Below are 18,819 nucleotides of genomic sequence, written 5' to 3' on the forward strand. Positions count from 1 at the left end.
CATAATGAAATTAACATGACAATAGATTTTTTTGTTTTAAATCAAGAAGGAATGCAACAAGAGACCATGGAGGCATAAAGGGGAATATGAATAAACAGACATAAAAACAAATAAGAGCAAAACAGCAAAAGGAAGGTGATCATGGTAAAATCTAGCCAGTGTAAATATATTCAGGTATTTTATTAGATTTTTTTTTATTGATCTCTAATCCCCATCTGTTCTAGCAACAAAATTATCATTAAGCAGAAGCTTTCTTCTCTGGAGCCACCAGGTTTGTCTTAAAGCTACAGTGTTTGTACTTTCTGCAGTCAGGTGCAGCTTTGCAACCCAGTATTTCCTCTACAAATTTTCTCGCTTATTTTAACTGTATATGAATTTGGTGGCACTTGTCAAAGAGGAGGACGTTTTTACTGTGATGGACTATGTACATACAATGGTCAGACACTGGGCAGGCTCCTAGCCGTAATTTGATCAATGCAGAGATTCATTTGTCATCTATTAGTCCATTTTCATATTCCACACTCAATACCCTTACAAAAATTATAACTAAGAAATGAGGAGAGAGAGCAGGGGGAACACAAAGAGAGGGAAAACCTTGCAAAAGGGGTGGGAGGAGTGCAAACTGAGAAAAGGGAGTCAAACACTTTTTACACTATTGTAGCACGGCAACCTATCTTATACTAGTACAATCTTTTAACTCTACCCCTATCTACATTGCCAGAAGGACAGGAAACATTGGATGTAGTTTTAATTAGGTTGCAACTTTATTCTTAAATATCTGGGAGTATCTGACATGTAAAATAGTATAGTGCAGGTAATTCCATATACATTTCTATATACGTGGGGGCTGCTGTCAGCCCTTTTCCATCCTGGTTCTACCCAGACCACTGCTGAGACCTTGCCACTGCTACTTTTAGGAGAGTTAATGTGGGCTGTAAAGAAAGGGTGGTTGACTACCTCCCATACCAGTCATAGGAGCCCTGAACCCCCTTTTTCTGTTCTTTTAAAGGATGCCCTCTTTAAATCCTTTACGAATCAATTGTGTCGAATTGCTGTATCCATTCATATGGAGTTAACTGGAGTGGACATCTGCCACAAGTTTCCATAATGAGTTGTGACACGATAGCCTAACCCCGACTTTCCTACCCCACCAGGTCCCTAACTTGCTGTGCGGCAGGTAACCGCCCCCCCCCCCCCATACACCCTGCCTCAGCCATTCTGGCAGTGAGGGAAAATTCCTTCCCAGCCCCTCAAGAAAAGGAGTGACTAGTGTAAGGGCCATCGCATATAATGAAGAAACCTAGTATTTTGACTACTTCCATGGCTGGGAGGAGGGTGTGCTGCTAGCCTGGTTCAGATTAAAGAGGGCTTTCCCTGAACTGCCCTGGGAATAAATATGCCCCTTTTCCCTTCTCGTCAGTTAGCGGGGAACAAGGCAGCATCTCCTGCATGCTAATCTGGTCTGGCTGTAATGCTTCCTGCCTCTTTAGCTGTAACAGGTAATTCTTTCAGGGAGGGGCACCTTAAAGAGACACCACACCCCCTCCTACCAGTCTGCTGGACAAGCTCCATCCCTGCAGTTAAAAGGAGCAATTCACCTTCTCCATCCAGCTGGACAAAGGGCTCCACCGCTTAAGTCGCAGTGAGGACGTTCATATCTGCAACATTCCTGCTATTACACTCTAGAGTTTCTCTTAAGCAAAGGGTAACTTATTGTCCTGCATTGTGGCATGGTACTTTTGTAAAGAGCAAAAGCTGTGGGCTAGGATGAACCATTGGATATTGGTATTCCCTTGTGACTTAAGCCACCCTTTGAACTCTGATCTCTAGTGGCCAATGGCCAGTGTGTTTAACCGACCTCACCACTTTCAGCCTCTCAGTTTCTTTTCAGTGGTGTTGCATTTTAATGTCAACACCAGTTTAGATAAAAAGACAAGGTTTATTTGGTGGTTTGACCTCTAAATGTGATAGTGTTGAAATGTTCTTTTTGCCTAGAAATATTGCATCAAAAACAATCACTTTACATAAAAAAATAAAACAAATATTTCTTCTGGAAAATAGATTTTGTAAGTTTTATTTTGTTTAATGGTTTAGCTGGCGAGGCAGTCATTTTCCTGTTTACTGAACCTAGCATAAACCTTTCTTTTCTTCAGTACCAGGAGTTATTTTCTGTAGTGTCTCATTATTGGCTTTTAGCCAGCAGTGTTATTTTATATGACAGTGAAAAATCTCTAAAACTAGACACAAAAGAACCACTATTTAAGAAGGTGAGAAAATATAGCATTAAAACAATTGTACATGTTTGAAATGATAGATTTCAAGTCTGATCGTCTGCTATGGGAATGGTTCCATTTCATTTCTGTAGTCCTCACTGGGCCAAATTCTGCCATAATATTCAGTGTGTGCAATATATTTTAACTTGGAATCAAGGATTACTTAAACTAGCAGCTTTTTTTTTAACGAGCTAAGGAAATGTAACTTTCTCCTACATCCACATCACTCTGATTGTGTAATACTCCATGGAGAATGCTGTGCATACCAAAATGTACGAAGCCACCAAGGCAAATGATTAAACAAGCAATTTGCATATATGTCTATTCCTTTAGGAAGGTATAAGATATAAAGAAAAATATTCATTCTGGGGGCATCATGCCAGTTTAAATCAGGAGTAATTCCAATAAAGTCAATAGAGTTACTCTAGTTTAAAAGCAGTGTAACTGATCAGATTCAGGTCCAGTGTGTTCTAGCTGAAGATAGGCAGCTGATATTTTGAATTTGGTTCTGATTTGGAATGAAACTTTGAAATCCTCCATGAAAGGGAACGAAGCCTCAGCTCGAGGCAGTTTTCCTTGGAGGCTGCCCTGGAGCCACGGAAACTAGTAGCCGGGGCTGCCGAGGAGCTGTAATCTCAGGAGCCAGGACAAACAGGGCTTCCAGGTTCCTGGCTTCCCATCAGCCTGCCAGGTGAGCTGGTAAGGATCTGGGAATCTGGAAGCCTGGACTGCCAAGTAGCCCACCAAGCTGGGTGGGTGAGCTGCCTGGGTTCCGTCAAAACATAATCAAAATGGAACCATCTGCAAAATGTTTCAATTTTGATGAACTGGCAAATTCCGACAAAAAGTTTCATCTCTATTTTTCCAACCAGCTCTATTTAAAACAAGACAACTCTTTGCCTTCTCCCCAGCAGTAAATGGTTCCTCCAGACTTGATGAGCAGTTACATCCAATTGTGCGAGCTCGCTCACATGCTTTCAGTCCAGAGCTTGTTTCATGTAGATGTTTAACAGCTGACATTAGTTCTTTAAATTTGTTCAAGGCCTCCTCATTCCACAAAATAAAAGGAAATCTAATTAGATACAATTATTGCAGGCAGATATAAACCTATTTGCAATATCTACATGCTTGTTAAATTGCAGCTGCAAGTTACAGGAGCACTGAATTACCACCCTGCAAATGCACCATTGGTCCATCTGGCTCCACTGGGACTAAAATTCATGCTGTTAGGGAGCTGGAGAGCACCAGAATTCCTCAGTGGGTGCAGAGACATAAGGGGTCTGCATAGATGGGTCTGGCCTCCTTCGGTATCTGTGGGATTTGAAGGCTGGGTCTGCAACTCTTTCTATGCAATGTTAGCGCTCCCACCCCCAACACAGAGTCTCCTCCTCCCATGGGTTTTACCACAGGAGAGGGCAACCTGGCCTCTAGCTGTTGTTCTGATCAGCAGACAGCATGGGTATATTCACAGTACTCATGTCTTCTGCTGTTGCAAATCATATTACATTAGCTAATGGATAATGGGTACCAGCATTTTGGAAAGGTATCGGAGAACTTGTGTTTGTTTCTTTCTAGATTAAATTAATTATATCAATGGGAGTGGACATGGGAAATTATGGTACTGAGGGAGTGGGCTGCCTTTGTCCCGTACTCCTCTAACCATTGGTTGCCATGAAGCAATGAAGAGTTGCTGTCTTCAGCATGCTCACAAGCTTATAGTGAAGGTGGTAGTGTAGTATTTAATGGTAAGACAGTTTAAATGCCACTCACTGTGACTCTGCAGAGAGAAAGCATATGTCAGCAATGCATTGGAAGGACTTTCACGTTTCACCCTATATTTTCCCCACTTTACAGGACAACAGGAATTTATGTTTAATATTGGTCCAGATTATGCCCAATTGTCTGATGGATGCCCAGGGGGAAAGAGGGGTGGGAGTGCAAGGAACCCTCTTATATCCCTACACAGCCACTGGACATAACTAAAGTCTCTGTGTTTCACAGAGAACAAAACAGTTCCTTTCATTTACACCTTGGCTCCACCACTAGCCGGTGCCCAGGCAGGAGTATGTTGAATGGCATGAATGGATATAGCACCCCTCCTGCACGCTGTTGGCACTACATTATAATCACCATATACCCATGTTACAAATGTAGCAATAGTGAATTTGTGATCACAAAGCAGTCACGAGATTAGTGCAGTGTGACAGTTTAGGAGGCAAGTGTATCTCATGTGTATACAACAACCAAAGTAAAAAATCATTGTCAGTCCAAAAATGTCAATAAAAAAATTAAAAATTTAAATCTTAGTTTAAATATATATCCTTGGTATATATTTGTATAGATTGAAATAAACAAACACATGGAATTATTCTGTCTGCATTTCCATTATCACAAAAAGTTCCTGGCAGTGATTAGTAATTTAATCTGCCTTTTAAATTACTTTATTGAAATTTTATCTGGCATTTGAGAGGTTAACTTTCACGTGAGGAGGGTAAGTTTAATACTTTTAGCTGAAGCATTTATTTGTGATTAAAAGTAGTTTTGCCATTTTTCAAATCCCACACTAAACAGGAGAGCCCTTGAATGAGGTATTACCAATAAATTGGATTGACAAAGGATTGCCGGACTCTAAAATAGAACTACAGAACACTGTTTGACATCCATGCAGCTTCCTCATTATGGAACATTAGTAACTATTGCTGTAGGGAAAACAGCAGCTTTCAGCATTCAGTTATTCAAATACATCAAGCCCTTCATTGAAAATACAGCTCACTGAGTGTTTTTCCTGCTCAGCTAATGAGGAGCTCTTCTCACCTTTACATTTGAAGGTCACGGGCCTGATTCGCCACTGCCTTGCACTGGTAGTTTACTCTGTGCAAGGGTGGTGTATAATGCGATTACATCAGAGAGGTAGCATTTTACATCCACTTTGCACAAGTGCAAATGACTGCACAAGTAGAGAATCAGACCCAAGCTGGAGATATTCAAATCAAATTGAAGGCATTGGAAATAAACATTTGCATTAGTTCTCATTGTTTTGAGTTTTACATGTACAGTCCTTAATGTAATATAAAGTTCTGTAGCCTGAGATGCAGCAGTGTCTCATCCAGACATGGTCCTGGTAAATTAGACCTGCCCTGTATGAACACATAAAAGGAAAAAATCTTGCCTGTTCCTTATTTCCTGAGTTAAATGAGCCACGACCACAGGCCCAGGGTGCAGAAAAATAGGTAGTGCTATAGTTCATTCCACAGCATTACCAGTATAGGTATTAGGGAGTAATGAGTTGGAAATCCTAGGGGCAAAATTGGAAGAGTTAAAACTGTCCCACTCCAGGGTGACTCTCCCATCTGAACTTGCTAACAGCGGAAGACATTTTATCAGGCAGGATAGATTAGGATTGTGTACTGGGATGGAAGGATTCTAAATGCTGGTTTATCTGTGTTTCTCTCTCTTCCTCTTCCTGTTTTCACTATGAGGATGCCCCTTGCCTGGATGGATAGGAATGGTTATCTCCCTAGTTCAGGTAGGAGCTGGATGGCTTTTAGAAATCTAGCACTTCTTTGAAATGTGCAACTGCTAATTAGTCAGCAAGAAATTAGTCCAAGCAAATTAATTGTACACTCTTAATGTGGAACTTCAGAGCTTTATGGCTCAAGGGATTTATTCAGTGACTTCTACAATTGCCTGTCTTAAAATAAAATGAATAGCTCCAGGGTAAGAGAGGCTTTTTTAAGGAATTCCTTCAAAACTCCTGCACCCCTGCTGGTGGAGACTTAACATATTGCCCAGAGAGCGTATCTGACCTCTGTCCTGGAGGGTCTCTCCTTCACATCATAATTTGTGTATCCCCAATTGCCCAAATCTTAAGAGGAAACTAATAGTGACTTTGACGGAAGCAACTCATCTGCCTTTCAACTGAAAGTAATGTGCTGTGAGTACAGTGTAATCACAGCAGTGGGAAGGGTAATTAGGAGTGTTCTCCTTCATTAACTTGACTTCAAGTGACCTGACTCTTGGGTTTATACCACAAGCTGCACAGACCTACCTGGAGCTGTTGGAGCAATTAAAGTTCAGTTCAAGACAGTAAGACACCAACATTATATCTCTCTATATAATGAAGGCTAAGAAATCTGCCTTCATTTCCTTATATAGCTGCCTGATATTATGATTACTGTTATTTATTATTTGCATTATTCCAATAATGCCCAAAGGCCTCAGTCCGGATTGGGCCTTATTTTGTAATTTGCCCTACAAACACACATGGAAACATATTCCCTGCCCTGATAGAGTTTAGTCTAATTTAGAGTTTACAGTCTAATTTGCTATTGAATCAGGAGGTTGCCTTGCACATCTTTTCGGGAGATTTTTTTTTTTTACTTACAAAACAGGTCCAAGAGAGACTATGAGGTTGATTTTTCTGCTGCCTTCCACCTTTGCTAGTCATATATACCTGTGCAGAGGGCAAAGTGAGTGTAAATCACCACCAGATCAGAATGATGACATTTTACACCCATTTTGCAAAGATGTAAGTGATTATGCAAGGCACAAGGCAATGGAGAATCAAGTCCATAGAGGTGTACACATAAATATCTCTCTCCTTTCAGTTGTAGGGGTTTGGTTGGTTCTGTTTAGTTCGTTTTCCTGTTTTGTTTTGTTTTGTTTTAGTACAGAGTTCCTGTGTGAAGGCCTGGTCAAAGAAATAGGGTTTTGTCTTTGGTTCTGCTGATGGTCTTAGGATCATCTTGGTCTCTTTCAGGAGTGAGCTCCAGGTTTATGAATTAGTTTCAGAGAAAGTTCGGTCTCCTGCATGCATGAATTTCATTCTTAGGGTCAACAATTCTGTGTTCCACTGAACATTGCTGTTGTGCTAATCATGCAGCGTGAAGCTGAAAATTGGGGATGTCTGGGAGAATAGGACCAAGTCCTCGTGTTTGACCTGAAATTCCCTGGGGAGCCAGTGAAACACCTTGGAGTCATACTCTCTACAGCCTGTGTTGTTGAGTGGTCAGGCTGTCGTATTCTTGATCAATTTTAACTTTTACAAGATCAGCAATTTCATACCTAGGAATGGAGAATCACAGTAACCAAACCAAGAGCCATGAATGCCTAGATCATTGTGCCTAAATCTGAATCTGTCAGGAAGGGGTGTGGTCTTCTTGCCACCAGTGATGGAAAAGGGTAATTTTTGTGGCAATGGCTATTTGGGTATTCAGAAACAGTGAGAAATCCAGTTTTACACCAAGGTTGAAGTTTGCCTTAACAATCTGAGGGCAATGCTATAGAGCTGACAAGTTAGTCAAATACTTCCCTCTCCCTACCAGTGCCACCTCAACCAGATCTCAGGCAGCCATTGGATATTGAGAGATTTCTGTGCATCTGATATGAAAGTGATGTAATGCAGGATGTCATCTGTGTATTGCTGACAAATAGTAGTGTCATTTTTCTGAATCTCAGTTATCCAAACCTCCTTGTTATCCTGAATAAGGTCATGCTCATTTGATTTATTGATTTTGAAAATTCTCTCAATTATCTCAGGATTCCCAATGTTCCCCACTTCATTGGGATAATTGAGATTTCACTGTATGGCTTGTACAGAAATATTGTTTGCAATTGTTTTTAATTCATGGACTGGCTATGTTTAACATCTTTCTTTAATCATTAAGGACCAGATCCTTCCATTCAAATTGGAGAGTACATTCTCCACAAATGGTCTTACTGAAGTCAGGAGTGCATATGTGGTATAAGGTGCTATTCAACACGAGTAAGAGGATCAGAATCTGGCCCTACAAGAATGTGGGCAAACTTTTGTAAAGACATTTTGTACACCTTCCTCCCCTTCATCCAGAAAAGAGTTTGGCTTCAGTAAAAGCTGCATTCAGTATCCACATATGCTGGGTTGGGTTTTGATTGAAAAGAAAGGCCCACCCCATTTTATTTCCAGGTTTGGTGAAATCTGCAGGCATCTCAGCTGGATGGAGAAAATAACATTTGCAACTTCTTGTTTGAGAAGATGCCAATTTGTAATTAATGAAGGGCCAAACCTCAGAAGGATTTGGTTGAATCTCCAGATTACAAACATGGCTTGTCTGATGGATTTACATTCTATTCCAGTGCCTGATACTACACTAAATTTCCCCTACCAACGGATAAAAGGGAAAAAATAAATAAAATGGTGAAGCCAAGGCTGTAAGTCTTGATTAGTAGGTTAACTCCCTTTATACTCTTCTCTTGTTTCACAAAACGTCTTTCCATTATCAGCAGTGATTTTATATTTATTTCCAGATTACTGATGAAAATGTTCAATAGCTTCAGTCTAGTACTATACTATACTATGTGGAATCCCATGAGAAACACCCCCATTCAATGATGATTCACCATAGCAACTACTTTTGGAGATCTGTCACTTAGCCAGTTCTTAATCCACTTAATATATATAGCTAAATGCAAAGATATACCCCTAGGAACAAGGAAGGCAAGGCCATTCCTACAGAACAGGGTACTGTATACCAGAAAGCAATGTCTCTGAAGAGGATTTAGGGGTTATAGTGGACAAGCATCTCAACATGCTGTGACAGAAAGGGCTAATGTGATCCTTGGATGTGTAAACAGGAGGCTAGGGAGGCAAATTTCCCTCTGTATACAGCATTGGTGAGACCAATACTGCCCTACTGTATCCAGTATTGGTGTCCACATTTTTAAAAGAATGTTGAAAAATATGAGGGGTGCACAAAAGAACAAAAAAAAAAAAGACGCAAGGCTGGAGAAAATATGGTACGTTGAACGCTGCAAAGAGCTCAAACTGTTTAGCTTATCAAAAAGAAGACTGAGAGATGACTTGATTGCAGTGTATAAGTACTTTTATAGGGAGAAAACACTGAATGCCAAAAAGGCTCTTTAATCTAGTAAAACAGCATAACAAGAACCAGTGACTGGAAGCTGAAACCAGACAAATTCAAATTAGAAATAAGGCACAATTTTTAACAGCGAGGGTGATTGATGCTTGAAACAAACTACAAAGTAGTGAACTCTTAATTTTTTCATATCAAGACTGGATATCTTTCTGGAAGATATGCTCCAGTCAAACACAAGTTGGGCTCAATACTGGGGTAACTGGGTGAAATGGAATGGCCTGTGATATGTAGGAGGTCAGACTAAATGACTTAATGGTCCTTTCTGGCCTTAAACTACATGAATCTCTGAAATCTCTCTTTCTTCCCCCTAGCCTCTTTATATAGAAACAAAAAGAGATGTGATCATATAATTAAAGACTGTATCATAATGCACAGGCACAAAGGGGCCAATTTAAGGTTGTACAAGCAACCTTAATTCTGGGATTTCCTACCTTTGAATGCTTGACTTTCCAACCTTAATAATGTTCTTTTAATATTGTTTGTACATGTGTAATTCACACAATATATAGATTTGCCTATCCTTATTTTAAAACTCGATGTAACAGTCTGTGCGTGGTTTATTGGCTCTAAATTAAAATATTAAAACAAAATGGTAATGGAGAGAAGGAGCTAAGCATCTGTAAAAGGCAAGAGGCCATCATAATTACCAGGATGCTAGACCATCCTAGATATTGGGATTATAGACATGCTTCTGGATTTATGTATTTATAGGTCAATGAAATCGTTGCACTAAGCTGATTCTCTCTGCCACTCAATTGCATTCATATATGGTGAGATTGAGAGTGCGCTCTGTGGATTCCACAATTGAACCTCGAGCCACTTAAAATGAAGAGATCAGCAACTTTACAGTCATTTGAAAGGGTTATAGTGGCTGGTTTATTGTGGTTAGTTGGTTTTTTAGTGGAAGTTTGGTTAAGGATTGTATTTTGAAAAGAAGAATAAAATAACAAATGATTAGATAGCAATAAAGAAAAAGAAACACAGATTCTTTCTCTCCCTTCCCTGCTCCCATGCCTTCATCTCCACTGGGGGGACTGGACTCTCTACTCAGATATATGTCTTATTCTCGCTGGAGCCAAAGAAAACAGGAATAACAGGGGGGATGAGTCACACTGGTCAAGTATTGGTATAGAACAACGCTGTTTGGTGATGGACGGTGATGACAGAGCAGCTAACTGTGGGGGCTGCTTATGATCCTTTCTGGTTTGTTTTTTGTATTTATAATTTGCCTTTTCAGTCCATAAATGTTGAACCTGCAGGTTGTGCATTCTGGACACACCTATAAATGCCCGAGAGCATTTGGATCACCTGAACTGTACTTTCCAGTGCTTTCTGTCATCCTGCAGTATGTTCCCTACATTCTCTGCTTGAAAGCATTCCCAGGTCCTCCTTTCTCAAAATTTCTTTTTTTTTTATCTTATTCCCAGATGTGGAAAAGAATGGCAAGGAAATCGTTGCCACATCAAGGTTAATCCTCCCCCAACTTCAGTTTCCCTTCTCCTTCGAAACGGTAGGTCAGGTGAAAAGACATTAACAGCATTCGAGCCATTCTTTTAGTGTTTCCCTGTGCTTATTTCTCTTTCATTGGTCTGACTTTGCAGATATTTGGACTGGCTTGGGTGTTGCATTAGCTTTCCTACTGATCAAAATCACAGTCGCTGTGTTGTATTTCCTTTGGAAGAAGAAAGTGCCAAGAACGTAAGTGAAGCCTTTTATTGTGTGCAAAAGCAGACAAAAATGTGCCACAAAGCAACGGCTAACTGCCCAGTTTCTGAGGTTTCAGCTTTTAAATCTCCTCTCAGTCTGTTTGCCTTAAATATGCCGCTATTAACATAAAACCTAGCTTTGCACCACAAGCTGACCTTAGTGGACCTCAGACTGGAAACAGTGAAATGCATCTTGATTGCTTAGAGTACCTTAAATGCAACATTGTGTGGTTATCACTGAATTACAGAGCCCCAGGGGCCATAACAGCTCAGAAACGCCCATCTTTTATTACTTGCTGTTTAAATGGGAGGACATAGGAGACATCTGTGGTTTCTCAGAACTTCTAAGGCTAGATTCAGTTCTCAGATGCACACCTCCAACTCCCCTGGAAGCCAGCAGGCACCGTGTGTACTTCAGAGAGCAGAGTTTTGCCCTAAATGTTTTCTAAAATATTTGCAAAACCTTGAAGAACTTTTGTTTCAAAGCATCCCCCTCCATGTGAAAATTAGTCTGCATGGAATAGAAACATTTAACAATAAAACAATAAAAAGGATTAGTTCAGAAAGACTGAATAGACAAATAAGAATCCAAACAAAATTTGTGGAACTACTAAGCTGTGTGCTTTCTTCTCTTTCACCATTCACGCTTTTACCACTTCCCCGATTCTCTTCTTCCCCCTCCATGCCCACACTCATATAGATTGTGAGGTCGTCAGAGCTGGGGCCCTATCTATCATGTGCCTCATGTGCTGTTGGCTGTGCAAATAAAAGCAGTCTCTCTGTTGACATGCCAAAATATAAAATGACTCCACCATAATTATCAAAGGAGAAAGGAAAAACATTGCAAGAATGGCTGGAATAAAGAAGTGCTGTTTCTATAATGCTGCTACATAGGTTCTCTTTAACCAGTCATTCATTTTCTCATAATCTTTGAAAAATACCCCTCAGACTCACAGATCACTGACTGGTCTCTTGGGGTTACCTTAGCAACACTCTCTGCCTTTTCTGTTCCTCTTCTCTCAACCCTTCTTTCCATTCCTACAGTCCAGTCTCTCCTTCTCTCTCTCTTTTTGCATTTTCTGGATTTCTTGTTCTCTCTTTCTCTCTTTCTCTCTCTCTCTCTTTCTTTCTACTGCTAGTTGCCTCTCCTCTCTATGGTGTCAATTCTCCTCATCTTTCTTTCTCTCTGCCCATCTCCCCCCGATTTTCATCCTCTTTAATGCCAGTTCCTTCCCCCCCCCCACACACACACACACAAACAACTAGCTACCAGGGTCTCTCTTTATTGTCAACTCCTATTGCTCTTCTGCTTTGTCCACATCATTTTTGTATTGTTAGACTCCCCTCACCCTCAGTTTCCCTTCTCCAGGCTTCATCTTCAAAAGCCACCTCATCTCCTTCATGCTCCTACTTTACTGCAGACCTTTTTCTCTTCACGGCTGCCCCTCTCTCCCAACAGCACTGCTAAACAGTGCAAATCTATGAACTGAGGCTATTGCTGAGGAGACCCCACTAATCAACATTCCACCATAACTAGCAAACAGCATGGTCTTCTGGACACAGCAGTGAGCTATGAACTAAGAACATTTTTGTTCTAATCCTGGCTTTGCTACTAACTTGCTGTGTGGCCTCACCTAACTACTCTGTGTCTGTTTCCTCCTCTAAAGTGTGAATAATCAAATTTCGTTATCTTACTTCATTGGGTAGAAGGCTTAATTCATTCCAGTTTGTACAGCCCTCTGAGGTTCTTAGATAGAAGGCACTATAGAAATGTGAGATGAATAGTGCTATCCTCAGTGTCACATAAAGCTGACTGAAATTTTTAAAATTTCTATGAAAATTTGTGCAAAAATGTTTTGGTATTTTTCCCAAAACATTTTTACTGTTAATTTGACTGGCTGTAGTGTAAAGTATTATTTATTGCTATGCTACTTCTCTTCCTTCCTAAACTTTTCCTTCTACCTGCTTAAGGTTACTGAACTGTCACCCACTTGTCTTCCAGCTTCCCAGCCAGGATTTAAGGAACAGGATTCCCCCCCACCATTTTAATTAAATAAGCTGACAAAAGATGCTAGAATGACAGCTCTAGAATCTTCTTTTTTCTACACAGTCGAGGTACCATCATGAAACGACAACAGCAGACAAGCAGGCAGTCTTTTTGTTCTGTGTTTGTACAGAACCAAGCACAATGCGATTCTGGTCCATGATTGGGGTTCCTAAGCTCTATGGTAATACAAATAATAATAATAGTAGTAAGTGCAGGATCCCCCACACTACCCTCTGCATGTGTCTCAACTGTGACCTGGAGGGAATCACATTTGGGGATAAAAAGTCAGATAGTTCAATCTCCATGGCCTAATTAGTCCTTGATCTGTCTGCTGTGATTTCCAAAAAGGTAGCTTGTGATGCTGGAGGCTTTTCTGATTCAGAGTGCTATCTAGTACGAATTAGACCGAGATTACCAACTCACTTCACATACAGCACCAAACCACCATTAGACAGCAATTGTTTTAGGTCACTATTAACTTTCAGCTGATTTGGACCAAAAGTTCAGATGCACAGGTCACTGTAGCCATGAGATCATGAGGACGTTGTTTCAAACTTCATCCAGGCAGCAACTCAGTATTCTTAAATGCGTGTTCAGCACCTAGCACATTTTGGTAAATAATAATCATCATTAACTTACTACTATGTTTATGCAGATCATTCCTAATTGCTTTCTTAAAAATCAAAAGCAACTCTAGGAAAAAGTGGTTAGTATTGTAACACTGAAGTCTGAGAATAAGTCTTTGAATGATAAGTGACTTGTGCATGTATAAGCTTGTAAAATGCACAATGTGACAGCACCACACAGAGACCTGAGATGTTACTCCTGCTTTTAAAGAAGAGGATTTGATGCAGCAGAGGCATTTAAGTGACCAAAGGATTAACGTCACCTGATACTTTACCACAGCATGGTTTCACTACAAAGAGCAGTGTCCACTTTGCACCTTTTATGGAGTGATGTGATTTTGCACTAGGTGTTAGGCACGGGAGAAGTGTAGTGCTCTAACAGAAGAATCCTTCATTCTTTATTCAGAATGAGTTTGGCCTGAGAGAGTAATGCACAATTGGGCCCCTTTTTGTATAATAGCTATTAGATTAAAGGTGTTCAGGCTCTCCTACCATTATGGGGCTGCATATTCAGACATTTGCAGCTGCTTCTCCTCAGACACCCCCATAAGCTTTTGTGTTTGTTCCCATAGCACTTTAAAGGAAACAGTGGAGCTATCAGTACCTCAAAGGAACTAGCACAGGACTGTGCACAGTGGTGTGTGGCACAGTTTTAGCATCTGATGGAGACTCGCTGCAAGTAATGCAGCATATCTTGTTCATCAAAAAAGCAGCTACAGGGAACGGGGCAGGCCAATTACCCTTAGACAGCTGCTGGATTAAGGGTTATGACTCACATGATGAGATCTGTTGGATTAAATTGTATCTTTCTTCTCCTAATGGACAAAAGCAGCCAGCCTCGTGGCTTGACAGCTGTGTATATCACTACCACAATGACATTCCAATATGGCAGTGACTACAAGGCTCTCAATTAGGGTTGTGGGCAACTTTTGTAGAGAGAGAAACCCCAAACCTGGAGGAAACCTGACAGGTTCCCACATTCCTGCTTGTGATCCACAAGTGAGGTGCTCAGGCTCAGTGCAAGGCTGCCAGCCATGATCCTTTCTCTGTGGCAGATGCCCTTCCTGACTGAATGGAAGCAGGGCGCTAAGATGGCTTCCAGTTCATTGCAGTTGTCAACCCAACCTTGATGTTTTCCCTTCCAGGATAAATGTTAAACAATTACTAGAAAATCCTTTTCAAGCTGATCAGCTGTGTTTATTTGCCGCTGTCTACTACACTGCCAATGTCCCTAGGTCTTCTGATTCTTTTTATTATCCACCCTTTGCCTGGTCCACCAGAGACAGTGTTAGTGTACCTTGGGAGATGTTGTTCCTGTCAGTGCCAGTGAGCACAGAACTCCAAACCTCCTGGGATTTGTCAGCAGCATCACTAGTAGGCAGGGATCAGAGAGTAAACAGACTCAGAAACTCTGGGGAAATGGGTTAGAGGAGATAGTGGCAGGAGATGGAGGCTGTTCTTTTGGACAGGAGGAGAGAGGAGGTATGGTCTTCTGGTCAAAGCACAAGACTGGGAATCAACAGGCATGTAGCTCTTCTCCATAAGCTCTTTTATCAGCCTATGAAAGCACTCCAAATGCCACCTTTGTTTGTATAGGAGCTATTTCCACCACCACTGTATTTTCCTGGAGAGGACATTCTATGCCATAGTAAGAAGATCTTGGTTTATTCTTGCCTTTTTTCAGAAATTATATTTCTGATGGCTATTAACTTAGGACAGAGAATACAAGGTAACTAGAGGAGAGAAAACCAGGAGATCACTCAGTCTTTGAGTTAAGCATGACCAAGATGAGAGATGCAAAGGCCTTTTAAAAAAAAAATACAAAGTAGCAAAAAATAACTGAGAATAAAATGAAGTACAGAACTAGGCAGCCAAGACAGTATGTTAGCAGACTAATCAAGCAAGAAACCCAGAGTTACAGTAATTCTAAACCAATCACCATAACTGTCTTTTGAGTCTACCCAGATTGCACCCTGACATACATTTCCTCTGCAGAATGGAATGACTACACTATATTGTTCAAGCCTAAATTGTGTGTAAAAAGCTTTGTAAATATTTTAGGAACTAAGACCTTTTATTAGATTTACAGTCTGAAACATCTATAAAGTATGTGTTCAAGAGATTAGTGTAATTAGAATTGACTCATCTGTCCTTTAGCTGTTTGTTTGTTTGTTTGTTTGTTTGTTTTTCTTTTTTTGTTATGAGTGTGGTAAAATTCAATTGAGGGAACATTCTTCTTATAACAGACTGCATAGCATTGTATGTTGTGTTCTGACTAAAACTGACAATGTTTGGTTTTACAGTCAAGATTGAGTTACAGAATTCTGAATTGTCACATCAGAACCAATTAAATCCAAATACATTGATTTTTCCATTAAAAAAGCATGATGCAACTCAACGATCTCTTTAAACACTGACAAGTGTTTTTGTGATCAATTTAACTTTCTCCCATCTCTGATAAGTGTGTGATGCTATTTGTGGTGAGTGGAATCTGTACAAAAGCAACAGCTGCTGCTCCATCATGGAAATGAGTTTAGCAAAAGTATCACCCATGTGATCTGGTCTGCAACCCAAGATGATTAATTCTTTCCTTTCCTTTTTGTGGTAGTTCTGGTTATGTTAGAAAACGCAATTCTGTCTGAGCTGTTTCACCCATACATTTGGTTTCGTTTGTTTATCCTAAAAATCCAACCACTTTGCATTTTTTTCCCCTAATTGATCCCTTCTTTTTCCAGTTTTGTTAATCTGAGATTTATTGGCTTTTCACATGCAAAGTATTCTACGTGGCTGTGTTTTATAAGCTTGACCTATGGACTGATTATTTTGGACTATGATATTTGTGAGTGATAAGTGATAAGGGGAGGGGGTGTTACAATATGTACAGAGGGGAACTTTTATGCTCTAATCCTTGAAAGAAAAACTGAACCATTTATTTTCCTATTAGTGTGTTGTTTAAATCATGTGACTAAGAAACTCTCCTACACTGGCATATATAGGGGGTAATGAAGTATAAAATGCAGCAAAGTACAGGGCTGACACAAGATATGTAACTTAATTCCCATTGTGAGACCTTGTGATGGACATATAGCTCATGGCTGCAGCAATGAGCTATCGTTTCCAACGAGAGTAATGTCAAGTAACAACAAGCATTGCAGGAATTAGATTAACTCAAGTCACTGCTATATATTTAGTAAAATTGACTGCTCAAGAAGTTTAAAATTAGGGTGTAAACTGATGACCAGCTGGCATCAGGAAGAATTTTCATCTTCTGTGTAATACTGCAGTTCTATGCCTCTCTCTGCAGCATCCACATTAATAACAGGATGTGGGAGTGAATGAACGGCTCTCTGTTCTAGCATGACAATTCTTATATTCCTAATTAGCCAAAGGTATAATACACCATGTTCACATTCAGGGATATGGGTCCAAATTTGCAAAGTAACATCAGTTTGGCATCCATTTTTGCCAGCGCAACTTTGTGCAAGCAAGAATCTTGTAATACAGTTGATGGATTCAAGCACCTGCACACACAGGTGACAGGTTTTACAAATGAAAATCCGCTCTGTCCACTTTTAAATAATCTCAAAATAAACTGATGTTTTTTTTTAAGTATAACTACAGGTTGTTTACTGGGAAGGTGATTTTAAAAATCCATTCATTTCAATATTACAAGTTGTCAGCTAAGACTATGGGCAAGATTTGTTTTTTAATCAATGGGAGTTAGGCACCTAAATCCCTTTAAAAATCTGGCCGTATGTAATTACTCATGAGCAATTTGTTACACTAAGGAATACTGACTGGATCACTAGAGTTTTAGCAGCAAAACAATGATACAAAGAAAGTGATTTCATCCCACATACTGCTCCCAATATAGCACTGTTATAACTTTTAATAAGGCACGTGCAATGTTATGTTCTTGTGATATTTACTTACTCTGCCTACTAGCTTTGTTGTTTAAATGTCTGGCAACAGTACTCCAGTGCGATTTCACCAAACCGCAAAAAAATCATAAGTGATTTGATTAGGAAGCTGAAAATCTGCTTGTTTATGGATAAAAGACTGATTAATAATTGGGACTTACCAAGGGTGAGCGAGCTGTAGGGGCCCGCTTGGCTGTCATGTCCTGCTGAAAAGCAAGACACATAATTCCAACTAGAAGTCAGAGTAAAAGGAGTGAGGGCAACTTGCAAAAGCAGGTTCTTTCAGAGCAAACCAGAACTTTGCTCCTGCCCATATCTCCTTTATGCCCCTTCTTGTCTTCCTCTGCCCATAACTCTGTTATGCTCTCCACTCCCAAAAATTCCCTCTGTCTCTTTCAACCATTCCTGACTTTGTGTCTTCTTGCAAGTTACCCCCTTATTCTTGGAACAGCATCCTAATTAAAGTACATCAGGCTCTCCTCCGTTAAAATAATCTAAGACCACATGCAACTCTCTTCCTTACTGCACTGTACTGTGATGTCTTTGGGCTGGGCCTGCTTGTGCCATTAAAGTGTAAGCTTTTGAAGGCCATATCTACACTTACCGGGGATTGATGCTGCTGCAATCGATGCAGCAGGGGTCGATTTAATGGATCTAGTGAAGACCAGCTAAATCAACCGCAGTGCGCTCTCCGGTCAACTCTGGTACTCCACTGGAACAAGAGGAGTAAAGTAAGTCAGTGGGAGAGCGTCTCCCGTTGACACAGCACAGTGTAGACAGCACAGTAAGTCGACCTAAGCTACGTCAACTCCAGCTACATTATTCACTTAGCTGGAGTAGCGTAATTTAGGTCAACTTACCCAGATAGTGTAGACAAGGCCTGAGTCTGTAATTTACCTGTTTGGCCCAGTTTTACCTATTGTATAGCTCCAAATATCCTTACACAACACTTTGTAAATCATGCTGTATAAGTCCTTGGATGTGCAATAGTATATTCATTTTTAGCAGAAGCAAGTTAAACAATTCTATTTTTACTGTCTTTTCAAAAACTGCTAGTTCACAGACACAGAACAAAATGCATCAGACCAAATTCATCTCCTGTGTAATTCCATTGACTTCAGTGGAGTTATATCAGGAAAGAATTTTGCCTTTTATTTTTTTGCCTCTGCCTTAACCAGTTTTATTATTTGAGAGTCTATGTCTTTTTAAGGAACCTGGAGGAAATCCATAATACTGCATTCGCTAACCCATTGTACGAGGATCATAGCTCACCTGGAGAAGTAAAGGTAAGTAGCAATAGCCAGTTGTATACTTACAGAAGTAGAAAGTACAA

At 40.2% G+C, this 18,819-nt stretch overlaps 1 protein-coding gene across 1 annotated transcript in view; it reads left to right on the forward strand.

Annotated features, from left to right (window-relative positions):
- MALRD1 (MAM and LDL receptor class A domain containing 1) overlaps nucleotides 1-18,819 on the forward strand; it is a 528,588-nt gene that overhangs the window by 507,461 nt on the left and 2,308 nt on the right. Inside the window, exons 35-37 of the mRNA XM_026649425.1 lie at nucleotides 10,615-10,697; nucleotides 10,789-10,885; nucleotides 18,697-18,772. Of these exons, the coding sequence (XP_026505210.1) occupies nucleotides 10,615-10,697; nucleotides 10,789-10,885; nucleotides 18,697-18,772 (256 nt within the window). The remainder of the gene's footprint in view (nucleotides 1-10,614; nucleotides 10,698-10,788; nucleotides 10,886-18,696; nucleotides 18,773-18,819) is intronic.

Source organism: Terrapene carolina, unplaced genomic scaffold (genome assembly GCF_002925995.2).
Source record: "Terrapene carolina triunguis isolate 2854851 unplaced genomic scaffold, T_m_triunguis-2.0 Scaffold84, whole genome shotgun sequence".
Taxonomy (NCBI): domain Eukaryota; kingdom Metazoa; phylum Chordata; order Testudines; family Emydidae; genus Terrapene; species Terrapene triunguis.